Source organism: Anopheles merus, chromosome X, assembly GCF_017562075.2.
Source record: "Anopheles merus strain MAF chromosome X, AmerM5.1, whole genome shotgun sequence".
Taxonomy (NCBI): Eukaryota; Metazoa; Arthropoda; class Insecta; order Diptera; family Culicidae; genus Anopheles; species Anopheles merus.
Window position 1 is genome coordinate 3,257,206 of NC_054081.1, and position 18,564 is coordinate 3,275,769.

General features: G+C 47.3%; 1 protein-coding gene across 1 annotated transcript; it reads left to right on the forward strand.

Moving 5' to 3' along the window:
- Nucleotides 1-13,713: 13,713 nt before the first annotated feature.
- LOC121589259 (alanine and glycine-rich protein-like) lies at nt 13,714-14,283 on the forward strand. Its single transcript, XM_041908032.1, has one exon. The coding sequence runs from the start codon at nt 13,714-13,716 to the stop codon at nt 14,281-14,283; it is 570 nt and encodes a 189-aa protein (XP_041763966.1).
- Nucleotides 14,284-18,564: the final 4,281 nt, after the last annotated feature.

Below are 18,564 nucleotides of genomic sequence, written 5' to 3' on the forward strand. Positions count from 1 at the left end.
AACAAATAGTATCACTTCACGACGGCAGACGCATTACACAGATTGTTAAAGATGACAAGTAATTTGATGGAGGGCAGGACAGATTATCTCACATTGTGCTGCAATAGAAACATTTTGCTGTTTATTTAATGTTTGTAACAGCTTTGATCGTTTCAGCGTCCTTTATCGGACAATTCGAAGCAACAATAGAATGATTTTTACGTACCGAGGGAACAGCGCTGTACAAAAACAGATGTGTATCTGTTGAACGATGTTTCACCCAAACGATGATTTTACAACCCTAACCCTCTCGGAGCTGTAGAGGCAAACGAAATGAAACAAAAAGGGCCACTATCAAGTTTCCCCTTCTTTTGCATCGTTGCTGCGGCGTGGTTTATTTTACTTGTCGAAAAAAAGGGTCCACCGATAATTGAGTGATTATCAGTGCCGTGTAGAAAAGAGGACGAACGGCAAGGACGAATGCTGCACAACTGTTCGGCATCGTTGCGGTACGGTGTGCGCGTGTCACAAACGCCAACTACTTTAGATGTTAGCGCTTCCCGGCGCACTTGATACGTTGTTTACTTCCTTCCGATATGGCAGCCACGTGGCGGTTAGGGAAGGGAGCGTTTGAGTAAGGGATCCGTTTGGTCGTTTGTCGGTGGGGTAGCCAACCCTCTGCTAACTTAACCCCTAGCTGCTCGCAGTTACGATACATTCCCCTTTACTATTGCGAGGGCTTAGGGCCTACATCCTAATTATTGTGTTTGATTTTCATCTCTATACCAGATCTACATATTTGAAATGCGCCCAATATTGAGGATATCGGTGTTATTTATTGCGTACTATAGATATTCTATTTGCTGTGAAAACGCACACGCAAAACAGGAACACGCCACACACTGGAATAGATGAAAATTCCAGGAAGAAATTTCAATTGTAGATGAAAACAAATTGAGCTAAATTCATACAATTCATTTTTTTCATTAAATTCCCACGTGATATACTGAATTTCTACGTGCAATCTATATACGGAATCTAATAGGATTCAGGAGCAGTTCTGGTACTAGTTTGGTACGGATTACACGACTGGCATAGATTCAGTTTCACTTCCAGGACCAGCATGAGTTCGTGATCGGTTCCAGGACCCATATAAGTTCAGTTTCATTTTCAAGTATGGGTATGGGATCGTGATGGTTTCGTGCTCTGTTCCAAGACCGATTTGTGTTCAGGATCACTTCTAGCATCGGTTAATATTTATGATTTGTTTTAGGATTAATATGGGATCAAAAACAGTTCCAGGACTAGAACGCGTGGTCAGGAAAAGTGGGCTCTGGTTGAAAAAAGTTTGGGAACTACTGAACTGATGAGTTCCTCAAACTACAAAAATGTTGTGATTCGTTAAAACTTGTACTCAAAGCACTGTCGACCCCCGCTCCTTACTTCAAACATTATTTCAAACATTCTTCACGATTCGGGTACATTTTGCGACTGCTGAGGGATACGTCAACGCCGCTTGTACAGACCTTTTGTGCCCAAGAAAGTCCGCAAAGCTGGCTATGGTATGTTTCAAAGCAACGTGCCACAGTTATACAGGATTGACTTAAGACGAATCGCAAAAGCCTGTAACAGTGGTGTGAATCTAGTTTTAACTATGATTTAAAAAAAAATGCATTTTGTCAACGTAAAAAAAACACACACACAAACTTCAGACAACCGTTTTTGGAAATTTCCTGCTGCTATAAATCCATTGCATAGCATCAGGCGCAACACCCAGCGGTACGGTGCCGCTGGTACCTGCAATGGACGTGAACTGAGGTTGCTGCTCCTGCTTAATGGCACTCCTCAAGCACAAGAAAACAGGTTCTACCCTTCTAGCTCGGGAAGATTTGTTTGCAGGTAATGGTTACATTCCTCAATAGAAACTACCTTTCATCTTCGGGGTGTTGATGGTTGCAAAATTAAAGCAATAAACACGAACAATCCAATCATCATCAAAAGGCCCCTTGCACGGCTCCAATAAAACGATAAGCTCAAAACCGGAATTGTGCAGTGGGGTAGGGGGAGAAAGCAAAGTCGACATCTTAGCGCAGCTCCTCTTAGCGCAACCGAGAAAAGGCATCGGGTGATGGTTCAAGCTGCCGCTATCGAAGCGAACAATTGTATACAACCGAATTGGAAGGATGCAGAATACGGGAAAGCATCATTTGTTGAATATTCTACATAAAATTGTGATATTAACCTTTCGGTCTGAAGAAAATCATTGCGAAGCAGTTGCAGTCGAGAAGGCAGGAGTATCAAACTCGTTGTTGTTGAAGTTGAAGGTTTTTTTTTTTTCATAGAACATCATGAACAAAACGAAAATAAAGCAACGTATTTTTTTCTTTGACAATACAAAAAAAATGTACAGCAATCTCATGTAAAAGATAAATAATGAAATATTTACTATAAAATAAAACAGAAACCGATGGTACACCCCTGTAGGCATACGCAGCGGAGGCTTTTCGAGCAGCGGCAGCAGCAGCAGCAGCTTCACCTACACATCCGCAAGCTTTCGCGTCGATCGCGCGTTCCGTACGATGCTCGGGAGGGCGACACGCACACCACTATGCCCTCGAATTCCAGCAGCGGTGAGCGCGTACGGCGGCACTCGCAAGCACCACACACACGCTCAGACGGTCGAAGCAACCTGACCCTCGTCGATCGCTGTGCGGCCCTGCTGGTAAGCGTCGTCCCCGCGGGTGCGTGTACAGTCCGTCGTTTGGTGTGTGCCTTTTCCGCTGAAAAGAAAAAAAAAGCCTTGGAAAGGCGGTGGTGGGCGAACGTGCGCGTGTAGCCAAACGCTACTCCACTCTGCTGGTTGCTGTTTTCGGTAAAAGTGTCTTGCGTGTTTACAAGTGTTTTTGTCTTGATATTTAAGAAGAAAAACCAAAATATCAAACTCACCCTCAGTGAGCGAGGGTGTGTATGTGTGACAGTGTCCGTGTGTGTGTGCATATCTGCCCCTTAGAGCCACAGCGGGTGAAGGCTTCTCAAGTTCTTGGCTGGGCTTTTTCTACCTTGGCGGGTGAAACTGCGAGGCGAAAGCGAACGAAAAAAAAGGTAGAAAAACACAGAGGTGCGGTGGTGACACGTCACTTGGTGTGTGCCGTTTTTGAGTTGTTGTGTCGCTTGTGTCGCTACCCCCACCTGAGTGGGCTGTGCTCTATACCAAGTGTGGATTGACGACGGGGAGTAGTGGAAGATCACCCGGAGCAATTGCCACCACGACCCACCTTCCTGCCGACGAACGGGGGGAGACAGGGTGATCGCTTCTGCCTGGCCTGGCCTTGTTCGCGTCCGGCCAACCCCGCTGGCAAGGCCACTCGCGTTCCAATTCCACAATCAGCGGCGGTGAACCAATCAACAAGCGCAAGGACGAGCTCTTGCGCCTGCAGGTATGCAATGCAGGAAGTGAAAGGACGATCGCGGTAGTGTGCAGCGTGTGCGTGTGTGTGTGTGCAGAGAGAAGGAAGGAAAGAATAACAACAAACAGCGCATCACGTTCGCGGGAGCACATTCCAGCAGTAAATAGTGAAGCAACGGCAAAAAAAAAAACAATAACAATAACAACAGCAAAATCCTAACCAAAAAGACGGTTTTGTTCATCTGTGTGTGCCACTTAGCAGGTAAGAGAGCATCGAAACTCTACCTCGGGGCCGTGTGTGCGTGTGTGTGTGTGTGTGGCAAAGTGTTGAAATGGAAAGCGCGTGAGACGGAATTGGGAGGAAGGCATGGCAGCAGTGTACGTGCGAGTGTGTATGTGCGTGATGCGTGTGTGTGGCAGTGCGGTGGACGCGGGTAGGCGATGTGAAATGTGAAATCCATCTCGCGCACATCAGCATCATCATCAGCATCGTCGCCGCCGTCTACGGTTTGAAAGTTGTCGTCGCTGGCGAAGCAAAAGAAAATCGAAGAGAGCGAGATCCGAAAAGGAAAGAGCGTGCGTGCGTGCGTGTGTGTGTGTGTGCGTGCGAGGTGTGGAACGAGGGGTGATCCTCGGGCAGCGCATCCCACATACTACCTACCTGTGTGTACGCAGGCCACAATCAACGCTGCCCAACCCCGGGGGCTGGACCATCTATCAAACGCGCCATCATCATCCGCATCATCATCATCATCATCATCAAGCGCGCGACATCATCCGCCCATCCCGATTTCCTGGGTTTGAGGGGCACTTTCGAACGAGCGCGAATCGCGAAAGGGCACACTGGTGCCGAAGGTGATAAAACACAACGGCGACGCGACAACCTTGAAGCGCCCCCCCCCCGGTAAGTGAGAAGCTTTTAGCTGGAGAATGTAGCTGAATTGATCTTTGTGTTTTAGTTCTCTCTTAACTCTTAACTCCTATTGGCGTACGTATTGGTCGTCAATCTAATCTACTAATGGCAGATCAGTCCCGCATCGCTTTGTGTAGCTATGGGGGTGTGGGGATATGGGGATGATGATACTGACACATCTACTAACCAGCTGCTTGTAATTTTCACCCGGCACGGAGGGGAGATCCTGAACCCGGAGCGATTTGGGGATGAGTGAAATAATTGTTTTGTTTCTAATCCAAAAACAAGAAAACATCGGGTTTGTTTAAAAAGAGTATCAGTTTTGCTATATGAACGCTTGAATGCTGCTAAAAGAACACTCTGAAACTATTTAAATTTAAAAATAATAGAACAATTTTCACCGTGATAGCCATGGCTGTCATATATGATGGCCAGGGGTTATTGATTTTAAATCCTAATTCCTTGTAAAAGCAACGGCATATTATCACGCATTTTTGTTGCAAGATGAAAACAAATGGTCAAAAATCGAGAATATTGATCGAACAGAACAATTCCTTTGATTAATATACTGTAGCAACGTATTTTCTAGTTATATTGTGCCTTTTCAAACTCTCTCTATCTAAGATCTCTACATAAGATCGCTCTCTAAGAATCTAATTGCAAATATTACTTAAAATATCGACTAAATGTCAACCAACGTTGTTTGCATGATCGATAATTCCATTCTATTAATGAAACGTCTTGATCACAAAAAAAAACAAAACAACAAGGAAACAATTAAAATTATTTTAAAATTCATTATTTTTATCACATGTTAGTTTGTTGATTTACAGTCATTGCCACCTAATTTTTTCTCTAAGGCATCAATTTTTGACTCTAATGCATCTATTTTTGTCTGCAAGTCATCAATTTTTGACTCCTGTAGGAATCATGACAATTTTACAAAGTATTTAAGCGGATTTTTAACATTTGTTATTTTACATCTCAAAAAAAAAATACAAAAACTATGTAAATTGATTGTTTCTTGAGAAAAAAAAATGATGAAATTTTTGAAATTCTAAAGCTTTTATTTACAGCCGTTGTTTTTTTTTCACTCCATTAAAACTTCCAAAATTGGCCAAACAATTGTTTTTTTGTTTTAAATTCTATCAATAAAATGATTCACTACTTAACTGAATTTTGATCATTACAGAACACACAGTTTTAGAAATTATGTAAAATTCTGTAAATAAAGTGACTCACAGTCAAAAATTGATGCCTTCGAGGCAAAAATCGTGACACGCTGTCAAAAATTGGTGCCTTCGAGACAAAAATAGGTGAGTTAGAGTCAAAATTTAGCGGCAACGACTGTACGATTACGCTTCCCTGGGAGCAAAGGCCTAGCATATATGATAGCCATTTAAAAAAAAAACCTAAACTGAAAGTGCTTGGGTCCACCAGAGAAATACTAACAACAATGGTCTGTGGCACCCTCTTAAAGTGTTTCTGCAAAAATCAACCAAACTATAAGGAGCAAAATGTTTGTTTCCTAAACATACATTGCAAACTACAGTTGACATGGGTAACATACACACACGATTGAATTCAATTTCTTTGCACCAAAAACACGCCTAAAGGTAGACAATATGTTTAGCATCGTTCTTAAACTTTGGGCACGGATTGATAAGCTATTCGCCGAAATCAGGACATGTTCCGTTGATGGGGTCGCTTGCACTGTTGTAATGTCAAGCCGGTTTCCTCTTCCGTTTACCGGAGCTCCTGTTACACTATCTGAATGGAGAAATTTCTTTCTAGCGGATCTGTTGTAAAAAAATGCCGCGATTATTCTTGCAATTGACGAGTGACGTCATGCATCAAGTATCCGGTGCAGCACACGCTATGAAAATTTGAACTAAATTTAAGCTAATTTCTTACAGAGTTTAGGGAAAAAATTGATTCAAAAATGCCTTTTTGAAGAGCCGCAGATCGCAAGTTTTTGAGTTACAAAAACTAATCGTTTCTTGTACAATAGGGCTCCGCTAGGTTATCGCAAAGGAAAATAGCAGCAAGACGTGGCCGAGACCGAGTACTTGTTGCGTGACGCGTGTTACATGCTTTCGGAAGCAATTCTTTTTACAACGGTTTTGAGGCGCATCGAAACGTACGTTTCGTCTAGCACGGCGGGAGGCACTGTTCTTATCTCGCGCCCGCGAACGTTCCCAGCCTCTAGCTGCGCCCCGAGCGTGCTGCAACGAGTTCGACGGCAGGCCGGAACCGGAACGCGGCAATGCATCATATCCATCCAGCAGCAGCGGCAGCCACTGCATCCCCAGTGCGACGTGTTAAATGAGTGTTTGTGAAATAGCTTCTTGCACAGCGGTCTATTCCTGGGGAGGACAGGAAGTTGATAGAGGAGGGCGTCTGGAATGCGTTACCAAGGGAGAAAAACACATTAGCACAGCAACAGAAATGGGTATTGAACACTTAAAGTATGTTCAAATACTGGTTTTTTCAAATTAGAATTGTTACGAAGAAGTTGAAGAAAAGCTTCATTTTTTTTTAAATGGAAATTGAGTAGCAACTATTGCCTTTTTTCACAGCTGCTTCCTGCAACTGTTCATTTGCGTTTGGGGATAGTCCTAGTAAGTGGAAAACAACCATTTCTATCCATTTCAATTCAAAATGCACCCAAATGTCTCTCGAGTGTTCCGAGGTGTGCGTTTTTGCGCTAGTTTTTCACCAGGACTCTGCTACTGCTGAACTGCAAAATGGACAGACACACACTCACACAGACAGAGCACGTTAGAATCTTTGAAAACTTTCCACCACACTGCACTGCGATGTGGAGGGCAAACGGTTTTGTGGTGTAGCTCAGGCGCCCAAACCTGGCAAGCAGCTTGGCAAGCTCGCTCCGCTATTGCTGCCGTCGTTCTCCCTTCGCGGCTTGGTGTTCCGGGGCCGACGGCGGTCGACGACGATGATGATGATGCGACGATTTTCCTGGATTAGTTCCGTACGAGTAGGCACGGCCGGCTATGCGCAGTCGCGAGCGAGACGCACCGAGGCGTGATCAATTTATCGATTTTATACGTGCGCTCTCGTGTTGCCCTCTACACACCATCTGTGTGGCTGTGTTTGTGTGTGTGTGTGAGAGTGGCTGTGGAATTTGCCCAAGGATGCCAGCAAAGTGTGATACTTCCGACCAAAAATATTTTTGCGAATTTGAAGAAACATCAAATTGTAAGAGCGCGCGAAAAGATTTTCCTTTTTGTTCACGCGAATGGTGTGCTTTTTTCTTTCAAATCCCGATCCGGCTCCAAGTCTTGGTTTAAGTCTCCCCACAAAAAAAAAAAAAGAAAAAAAAAACGGTGCGCTCAATCGCATCAACACCATCAGTCAACGATCACAACCCGTGCCCGTCGGCAGGATAGGTTCGAGGCTCTATCAGCAGAAACACATTCAACAGCAACAGCATATCATCGGACCCCCCCCGAGCCCGAGTTTGGCTCGCCAGGCTGCCAGTAGCTCCAGCAGTGTTGTGTCGCGTCATTTAAGTGGGTTGTGCATCGGTGGTGCTGTAAGTTTTGGACACAAAAGTGCATTCTGTTTTCAAAAAAAAGGACGTTTTGCGTGTGGTGCGACAAGCAAAAGCATTAGGGGAATGTGCCTCAAACCAACCTAAGCTCGAAGCTGCGATCGAAACATTGGGAAAGCGAAGGAAAATGAGTTGCCTTTTTGTGGAATAATTTCCAACACAAGAATATTAACTTTCGTGTTAGTTTATCCATTTGCAACACATTTTAGCAACTATTATTGCACCGAAACGACACACTAGCGAGTGGCCCCAGATCCGGTTTATCCGCATGTCGGCCGGATGCGCGTATCTGTGTGTGTGTGTGTGTGTGTGTGTGTGTGTGTGTGTGTGTGTGTGTGTGTGTGTGTGTGTGTGTGTGTGTGTGGTGTGTGTGTGTGTGTGTATGGCGGCCATTGCGAAAGGCATTTGCGCGCGCGATTACTTCCAGCCGGGCGGGCTTCACCGTCCGCTTCACTGGCTGCCGTAGCGGCCGACGCTCGCGTCACGCATGAATGGCGGCCGTCCTTCGGGTGTCTGCTATCCCGGCTGCCCCTCTCCTCCCCCCACCCCCCCCCCCCCCCGCCCCTCCATCCGTGCGGCAGTTTTCTTCTAGCCGCGGGTTTTCCACACGATCCCCGGGCACACCGAGTTTTACCACTTTTAATTAGGTCGTACTGCAGGGTGGGTACGGGGATTGCGTGAAACATCCCGTCGTCAGTGTGTGTGTGTGTGTGTGTGTTTTTTTTGTTGCTTTTTCCAAAGGGGGAAAAACTCATCTCACAGAAGCTGGCGACCTGTGCACGTTCCCGGTGCGGAAACACCCTTTACGAATGATTCTGGCGCAGCGCGCTACGCATCGATGGCATTTTTCCGACGGATTTTTCCAACTTCATTTCCATTGATTCCGGCAGCCGGGGGCGAGGGTGCAATTTTCCCTTCCTGTGTTGCACTGCAAGCACAGGGGGTTGGAAACCCCTCCCGCTGGAATCTTTCGATTCGACCCGAACGTCCGGCCGTCAAGAGGTTTGGCGTAATTGAAAAAAAAAAGGAATAAGGCAAGAAGAAAAAAAAACAACCCCGAACGCGTTCACCCTCGCGACGGAGCGAGCGAGAATAAGAAAGGATGCAAAGTGGGCTGCATGCGTGCGTGTGTGTGTGTGTAATTGAGATGACGACAAGGGCAATTGTGGGAACAATAAAACCGCCCTTAACTCGCACAATAGTCGAGCGATCGTATCGCTTGTTTTCGGGGCACAATGGGACGCCCAATACGGCCGGGAGGGGCACGGCGCATCCTGATGACGTTTCGGAAATTGGGATTTTTGGCAGGGGGGGGGGGGGGGGAGTGTTAGAGACGAAGAGCGTGAGCATGGTTTGGCTGCCTTTTGCTTGCAGTTAAAGGTAAAGGCTAAAAAAAAAACAGAAAAGAGTGTCAAAGTGTTGCATTGTTTCTGGTCTGTTGGAAAATGTTGGAACCATCGAAATAGGTCGCCGTGTTGGTACGCGTTTCAAGTTCGATTTATTGCTTTGATTTCAATTTTTCTTTGAAAAATACAATTAAAGCTAAAACAAGTAGCTCTTTCGGATATTTTAGCTATGATTTTTGATGGAAACGATGCTACTGTTCCTTTGATTTAAATGTTGAACAACAACAACAACATCTACCACAAAATTAAATGCATAATATAAATGATATGAGTGAGATTACTTACTTTTACTCGAATTTACTTGAATTGAAACAATAGTGTTGGTGTGTAGTGTAAGTGTAACGAATGTTGCAAAATTTGGTCCTTCGAACCGGATACGAACAGTGGAAATGGATGAACGTGACGTCCAAGAATTGAAAGTAGTGGTGGGAGCACACCGATGGTTCTCGAACAGACCACTGCTATTGTTTGTTCCATTCTGCACCCGGCGAAAACTGAACCACCAGTTCCGCTCGGAGTCATTCGGAGTTGAAGTCGTTTGGAGTTGGAGTCGTTCGGAGTTGGAGTCGTTCAGAGTTGGATTCGTTCGGAGTTGGAGCCGTTCGGAGTTGAATTCGTTCGGAGTTGGAGTCGTTCGGAGTTGGAGTCGTTCGGAGATGGAGTCGTTCGGAGTTGGAGTCATTCGGAGTTGCAGTCGTTTGGAGTTGGAGCTGTTCGGAGTTGGAGTCGTTTGGAGTTGGAGTCGTTCGGAGTTGGAGTCGTTCAGAGTTGGAGTCGTTCGGAGTTGGAGCCGTTCGGAGTTGGAGCCGTTCGGAGTTGAAGTCGTTCGGAGTTGGAGTCGTTCGGAGATGGAGTCGTTCGGAGTTGGAGTCATTCGGAGTTGGAGTCGTTTGGAGTTGGAGCTGTTCGGAGTTGGAGTCGTTCAGAGTTGGAGTCGTTCGGAGTTGGAGCCGTTCGGAGTTGGAGCCGTTCGGAGTTGAAGTCGTTCGGAGTTGGAGTCGTTCGGAGTTGGAGTCATTCGGAGTTGGAGTCGTTTGGAGTTGGAGCTGTTCGGAGTTGGAGTCGATCAGAGTTGGAGTCGTTCGGAGTTGGAGCCGTTCGGAGTTGGAGCCGTTCGGAGTTGAAGTCGTTCGGAGTTGGAGTCGTTCGGAGATGGAGTCATCCGGATTCGGAGTTGTCTGGATTTGAAATCGGCAAAAGTTGAAGACGTCCGAGTAGGAGTCGTCCGAATGCAGAATCGGGCCGAAACAGATTCGAACAGAGCTGGAGTCGTTCGGATAAAGCAGTGGTCTCGATTTGAATTCAACCGAATTCGAAGACGTCCGAGGTTGCAATCGGCCCGAGTCCTTCGGAGTCATCCGGAATCAAACTCGGAGTCATTTGGAGTCGAATTCCGAGTCATCCGAAGTCAGAGTCATTCGGAGTCAGATTTGGACGGAGTTGGAGTTGACTGAAAGCATCCAGAGTTATCTAAAATCGGTTGGAGTTGTTCGGATTCGGCCAAAGTCTCTAATATGAGGCATAAAACTTCATTTTGTTTAAAACTCCATGCACAAATGTTCACAAAATATATCGAAATATGAATAAAGATGGCTCCACACTACTCCAAAACTGGCTGACTAGCCCAAACTTCGGTCGATTCAAAAAAAAGAAAAGGGCTGGTGGACCTGCCTTTCGGCAGTCGATTTCGAGATTTTTGTTATTGGAGTTCCGAATGAATGATCTGCGAACTTTGTTTGCCCATCACTAACGCAAAGGAATAGGGTTTATTTTACCCTCCAGGGGTTTCAATCGCTCTATGAACGTGACTGTTAAAAAGCGATTGAATAGCGCAGTAGAAAGCGTTGACATATTGTTCATTATCCGGTCATTGTTGCACAGCCTGTGCCAAAAAGGGTGAATATTTTTCTTTCCTTAAATTCGACGAATGCCTCCGGGCCTCCATTCTACTGACTATCAAATAAATTGTTGCCTTTTGTTGAGTGCGTATTGCAATATTTAATATTGATTTAAATATGTCAAAAAATTATCAAATCTGCTCTGTTCAAAACGTTTCTACAGCTGTTCGCGCGTGATATTGTAAAATGTCATAACAAAGAAAGCATCTAGTTTCATGTGAATCATCCGATATCGAGGCATCGTTCAAATCGTGTCATATCAAATGCAGCAGAGTTCTGCCGAACTCAAATGATTCATTCGAAACAGAACAGATTGTTTACGGTTGGTGGGGTGGTTCTGCTGAAGTCAGGCGTAATTTGATTCCCAATCAAACCGTCCCTCCGCTCCGGTTGCGTGACAGAAGCAAGCTAAGCAAGCTGATATTTAAGGGTCCAGAGCACAGCATCTTAAAACCGTACAAGGAAGTACGCTGTAACGTTCATTTGCATTAAAGGCTAAAGGTTAAACACCAAGACGCATCAAATGTGGGGCAGCTTAACCTTAAGAAGAGTAATATTTTCCTCAACTAAATTGAAGACGTCACATTGGATATTTTGTTTATTTCTCCTGTTATTAGTACACCCAAAAATACGTAACTCGCAACTATTTTGTATTAGACAATACGGAGGTGCCAAGCGCATCCTTTCTTAGCCTGAAGAGCCATATACAGTAAACTGCAGCTCTCCGGCGAAAAGGGATGATGCGATTGGTGGATCATTCGGGGCGCTGGGTCTCCCATAATGTTCTCCCCGCTGTTTTCACGCTTCAGTTCGACGATGGGATTGGATGTGCGTGCACCGAAAAAAGAAAGAAAAATACCAGCAACAACGGGCAACCCTGCGAGAAAAACAAACCGCCCGAGCTGCTTCTACATCCATCCCCCTTGCGGGGTTTGTCTCAGCACGGGCGTTGGGCCAGAAAATGTTCCACTTCCTCCGAATCCAGCGAAAGAGAGAGAGAGAGAGGGAGAACGGCAAAGCCGGAACTAAGAGGGAAGAAAAGAGACTCCCGACCACCACCATCCGGTGGGTAACAGCATCCGAGGCGGACAACCGCTCATTTAGCGAGTCGGCGCAGTGAACGATTCCGGCGACGAAGACGACGGTCCCGCGCGTACAGGCGCAACTCGTTCGTCGGAGATTTTTCTCCATTCGAGGCGCGGGAGAGATTTAAAAGCTGCAGTGGAAATGTTGCTAAACGGTTTGCCTGCGGTACGGCATGGCAAAGGATGTTGCCGAGGAAACATTATGCGTTCTTTTTTTTTTTTTTTTTGCTTTTGCTCGACAAATAATTGTTCTTGAGTTGGTAGACAAATTGTTCTTGGGTTTGGCCACACTTCTTTGCCCTTGATTGTTGCAGAGCGTTGTCGCTTTCTGATGCAAATTCACGAGGCACTTCGGCTTGCTGGAGAGCAATTTCCATCGGGTCAGAATATCGTTCAGATAATTAGGTGTTTTACTTCCACTACAATTTACACCAAAACTCTGTACAGCAGCAGAAGAGGACACTGGATTGATTTCAAGTATTTTTTTTTAATCTCTCTTCCTTCTCACATGCCGACTTACGGGAAAGGAAATGGGATGTGTGTCTTCCTGCCCAGCCAGCAATTTGTTTTCTCCATCTTCTCTCTCTCTCTATCTCTCTGTTTTTAGATCTCTTTCTCTATTTCTATTAACAATATTATTTACTTATTTAGCAAACTGATTACTAACTAACTACCTGCAGCAGCTTCCAAGGCAGCTTTACAAAAGAAACGAGCATCGAGCAACTTGTTTCGCCTTTTTATTATCTTTCTTATCTACTTTCAGCTACTGTGCACTCGAATTAACTAACCATTTCTGCTATATTTAATAATATCTAATGCTTTGCTCCATTTATATCTAATACTATACATTAATGCTATCGGTTATCAATCTTAACATTGTTGTACACATTAAAAGGATTGCTATTTACACTAACTCGGTGATGGGTGATGGCGGTAAAGACTAACCTTTTCTCTTTGCTTTTTTTTACGCTAATTTCGTCCCACCATGGAACGGCACCTGTGTCCGGCCTGTCGCGCATAACATAAAAACCTCCCATTCAGGTTTGGTTTTCGAACCGGCGCGCCAAGTGGCGCCGGGAGGAGAAGCTCCGCTCGCAAAAGCGGCTAATTAACCACGTGGGTGGTGTGGGCGGTGGCGGCGGCGGCAGCGGTGGTGGCGGCGGCGGCCTCGGGAACGGGGGGCTGGTGGGCAGTGGCAGCCTCGGCGGTGGTGGCGGCGGCGGCCAGTCGGGCGGCGGTACGGGCCCGGCTGGCGCGGGCGGCGGCGTGATCGGGAGCATCGGCACGGCGGCCATCTGCTCGCCGTCGGCGACGGCCGCCAAGCTGTACCAGTCCGAGTACGACAACCCGTACGGGGCGGCGGCGGCTGCGGCCGCCGTCGCGTCCGGCCAGCCCACCACCGCCGACTGCTACAGCAGCGCGATCGGCAACTCGGCCGCCGCCGTCGGCCTAATGTCGGCGCAGCCGCCCCGCGACAACTACCAGTACTTGCTGTCGGATTCGCTGCATTCGCTCAGCATGCCTTACTCGTTCCACCACCGGCTGCCGTGCAGTTCGCCCTCGACCGTGCAGCCGATGGACCTGAACACGCACTCGGCTGCGTCGGCGGCTGCGGCGGCTGCGGCGGCCGCGTCCGCCGCCGCCTACAGCCAGTCGATCAACATGACGGACCTGTCGCAGATGACGCCGCCGAGCGCGGCGGCGGCTGCGGCGGCCGTCGCCGCCGCCGGGCTGCCCCCGGTTCCTTCCCGCCACCTGCCGATCATTACCAGCGCGATAGCGGGCGGTGGCAACGGTGGTGGAGGAGGCGGCGGCGGCGGCGGCTCAGCAAACGGTTCGGCCGGGTCGGGCGGCGAGCTCGGCGAACCGGGCAGTGGTGTGGTGACGGCCGCCAGCGGTGCCAGTGGGGGCGGCGGAACCAGTGGCGGAAGCGGTGGCACGGGGAACCCTTCCGCACAGCAGCAGCAGCAGCAGCAGCCGCCCCAGCAGAGCGGCGGCCATTACATTACGCGGCTAGAATAATCTTCAATCTCGTCGGCGGCAGCAGCGGCGGCCGCAGCGGCAGCAGCCGCCGCGGCCGCAGCCATGTTACCCATGCTGCATCCGAATCCGTCCTCCTCCTCCTCCCCGACGCCCTCGTGCTCGTCCAGCTCCTCCTCCCATCAGCCGCCGCTTCACAATCCGCACGCACACCATCACCCGCATCACCACGCCCACCTCAATGCGCATCTGCACGGGGGCGTCCCGGGCGCGCTGTCCTCCCCGCCACCGGCCAAGGTGTCGGCCGAGCTGGTATCGGGGCTGTCGCATCATCTTTCCATCCTTTCGTCCTCCGCCTCCTCGCCCAACTCCTCCTCCACCTCCTGTGCTACGGCGTCGCTGGGTCATCGGCTTCAGCCGCCCCACCATCTGTCGCACAACCTGCACGACCATCACCATCACTATCTGCAACATCACCATCATCAGCAGCAAGAGCAGCAGCAGCAGCAGCAGCAGCAACAGCAGCAGCAACAACACCAGCAACAGCAGCGCCATCTACATCCTGCGCTCGGATCGCCCCGGCTGTCGCCACTGCACGGCAGCTCCCTGCTCGACCAGCACGCGAGCGCTTGCAGTGTCCCGGGCAGCATCCACAGCAGCCTAGCGACCCATCCCACCCACCAGGACAGTGGCCAGCTCGGGTACCACGGGCATGGCAATGCACACGGCCACCTGTTCCGGTCGTCGTACCGGTCGCTGTTTCGCCATCCCGAAACGGCAACCATCGCTGCGCTGCGATCGTGCAGCTCTCCCACCCACCCGCCACTTGCTACACCTACTTCAGCACCTCCCCCTCCTCCTCCGCCGCCTCCTCCTCCTGCTCCTCCGCCGTCCGGGTCAGGTTCGGGAGGAGGTTCATCTTCCGCAGCAGGGCCGAACCCGGAGCAAAACACTGACGGTGGGCCCACTATCGCTGGCCCACCCTAAGGGCAGGCACGAAAACAGCAATAGGCCATTGGGATAATTTTTTTTTTGTTACACTTCAACTGGCAAACGGGTCGGCAAATCTCGCAATAGAAATGGTAACACACGAAATATGGATTAAAAGTTCGAATCCGACAACTGATAAGTACCGGTACCGGTGATACATATTGACAAAAAGCGCACTGGTATGAGCGCGGTCTGCTAGTACCGTGGGTAAGCGCATGGCCTGCCAGATCGTAGTTCGTGCGTTCAAATCCAGCCGCGTATTCACACTCGGTGCACGACGAATATAGCAATAATTTGAAGTTTATTATGTTGTGCAGCAACGATCGTATTTTAGCGTATGAAAATAGAAGGAGTTCATGTCTCAGTTGATACCACATATCTTCCAATTATCATGAAGAAGAAGAAGTAAAAAAAAACAGAATTTGACGGGCAAGAGTAACTCAATATTGATTCATTTCTGTCAACAGCTGTCATGTGCTCAACCAATTTGTGTTGTTGGTGGTGTGTGGTATGCAAGATATGCCGATCCGTGGGCCAGTTTTGTGGATGCAAAAACGAACTATAGGGGCTAGCAGATACGAATTTAGAAAGCAAAAAATATGATATATATTTAAAACAGCATTGTGGTGTGTGGTAAAGGAAACGGCCAAAACAAGGCAGTAAAAAACACAATAATCGAAGAAGATTCTCTTCTAAATGAACAAAACACACACACAAAGAAAAAAAACAGAATAACAACGCACACACACTCACAGTGGAAATCATGTGGATAGCTCGTAAACAAAGCAAAGAAGATAAGTAAAAAAAACAACCCCCAATTGTGATAATACCGTAATACGTGTTAATTAAAAAATTGCATATAAACAAATTAAAAGCATACGAATTACTCCCGTGTATATGGTATATGTAGGATTGTACATTCGACCTTAACGCCGTGTGTTGTTTTTTTTTTTTTTAGTTTCCTTCTTGTTTTTGCTCCCCATTTCGGAATCAAAATCGGCTGCCATACTGCCCTTTTATTTTTGCAGTTTTGGTTGTATCATTTTCGCGAGTGCGCCTACCCCAGCAGCACGTTTATTTGTTTTTTAGTGTTAAAAGGCAGCAAACCTGTTATCCAGCGCTGAAATGAGCTGCACTCTCTTTCCTCCGTATCGGACGGGAAGCGCCCGTACCAGCGAGGAGGGGGAGCGGTTACACAAAGGTTTTAGCGATTAAATTTGCTCAAGTTTCTACATCAACACTACATTACATTACAACTACGGACGGCCTCAATGTAGCGGCGATAGGAGCAGCATTTAGTGGTTTTTGTGTTTAGTTTTAAGCGATTATTAGTAACACACGAGACATGCCCCATCGATAATCGCGTTATTCTTTTTTCCACCCCCCCTCGGGCTGTTGAGAACCGGGCGGTCGCACACTCAAAGAGTCGCACCGTCGTCGTAGGCCAGCATAGAAGCAGCGTTTTGTTTTTTTTTGCAAAGAGCACCACATGCAGGAAAAGGGAAGGAAGGAAAAAAAGCAGCTATAATGTCTTGTTACGCTGTTTATTCTACGCATTAGTGTGAGGCCAAGCCAAATCGCCCAACTGCAAAGCCGACACCGGCGAAACGAATGAATTGGGGTCGAACGAGGAAGGCAAAATGCCAACGGCCCCGGCGATATGGCTGCTGCTGCACTTGCTGCACCGATAATAATGATGATGTATTGCAGTTTTTAACTCCAGAGCGCGGTGGGCAAGTGGCAATTTTAAGTAGATTATTGCATCGGAAGACGAAGAAAATGAAAATTTAAAAAACAAAAACAAAAGGAACAGGGCAACACATTTAGCGACGCATTTACTACTTTCAAAGTAAGCAAGTAAACAGTAAGCGTGAAATAGCATTTTTTCACAAATTTTGACTGAAAGCAAACACCGTTTGTCGTTGAAAACTTGCAAACGCACAGAAACGAAGGTCGGAAAGGCAGAAAATAAATGCACTAAATGGATGAAATCATGTATCGATTTTAGTTATTTTGTACTTTGTACAACAGGGCAGTAAAAGAGTTTAAAAAAAATCAAACACCACTGGCCGGTGGTACTGAGCAGTGGGTGGGGGAAATTACAACCAGTGAAAATAATAATCTAGAAGGAGAAGCAATAAATGAAGCAAGCATAGTTTGTGAAAAAACAAAGGCTGGAATCGAATAATGGGGATGGGGAGTGAGTAAAGAAAGGCGTTAAAATTGTTTATCAGTGAAGCAAATAAAAGCAAGCAAAACAAAACAACACTATCAGTGGAAAAAAAACTTACGAATTTTGTGAACAGAAAATAGCAAGCAAACAAACGAACCTAACAAAAACGTGTCATACACAATATACCAGAAAAGAAAACAAAAACAAAAAAAAAACGATTAACACACTCTCTCACACACAGCGTGCGTTTCATTTTAACGGTTCGTAACGGTGACGGGGTTCTCTATATCGATGTGAGAAATTAATCCCAAACGCAAGAGTTTTCGTTGGGGATGGGGGTTAGAAGTTTTTATCTTTGTGCTTTATCGTAATCGTAGGGCTTGGGCTTATGGTGGTTCTAGAACGGTCGCTCACTTACTACTTTACTTTGTTAAGCTTAGGTAAGCGCAAATGGATTCGTTTTAGTAGTTGTGTTTGGTTTTGGTTTTGTTTCGTTATTTTTTAGTTCCTTTTGGTTATAATTTGTTTAGCTTAGTTCTTCCTTTTCATTGCATTTTTTTTTAATATTTCTGTTTTCCTATATTTTCCCTTCGTTATATGTTAAACCTTCGTTCAATTATTTTAACACCTTTTTATCTTTATCTCTCTCGTCCTTCATCAAACGTCCTCTCCCGGCAGCATCTGCTTTTCCCGGCGGACAATAATGATCGAAATTAAATAGACAATCAGCAAGCGGCTCGCCTCTTCCCTGCCGGGTGTACCCGAACGCTACGGAAGAGCTGACAGAGGCGTCAGCAGTGAACAAGAAGAAACACGCACACACCATCACAACCGGACACAACCATTATAATGATATCGCCCCGCTTTAATGTGGTGGATGTGACCGGTTTGGGGCCGCCACCGCCGCCGCCGCCACCGCCGGACAAAGCGCGCAGCAGCAACACGACCGGCGGGCAGGCGCCAGCTGCCGGGATGGCACACGCCCCGGTGGCAACGACCGCGGGCGGCAGCAGCACCAGCAGCTATCGGACGGAGGCGGACCAACTGATGCACGGCGTCAACTTTACCACCGCTAATCATTGGCCGGTGCGGCACGCCAAGGGGCTGCTGAACGGGCCCGGCCAGAACAACTGCTTCCTCAACTGTGCGGTACAGGTGAG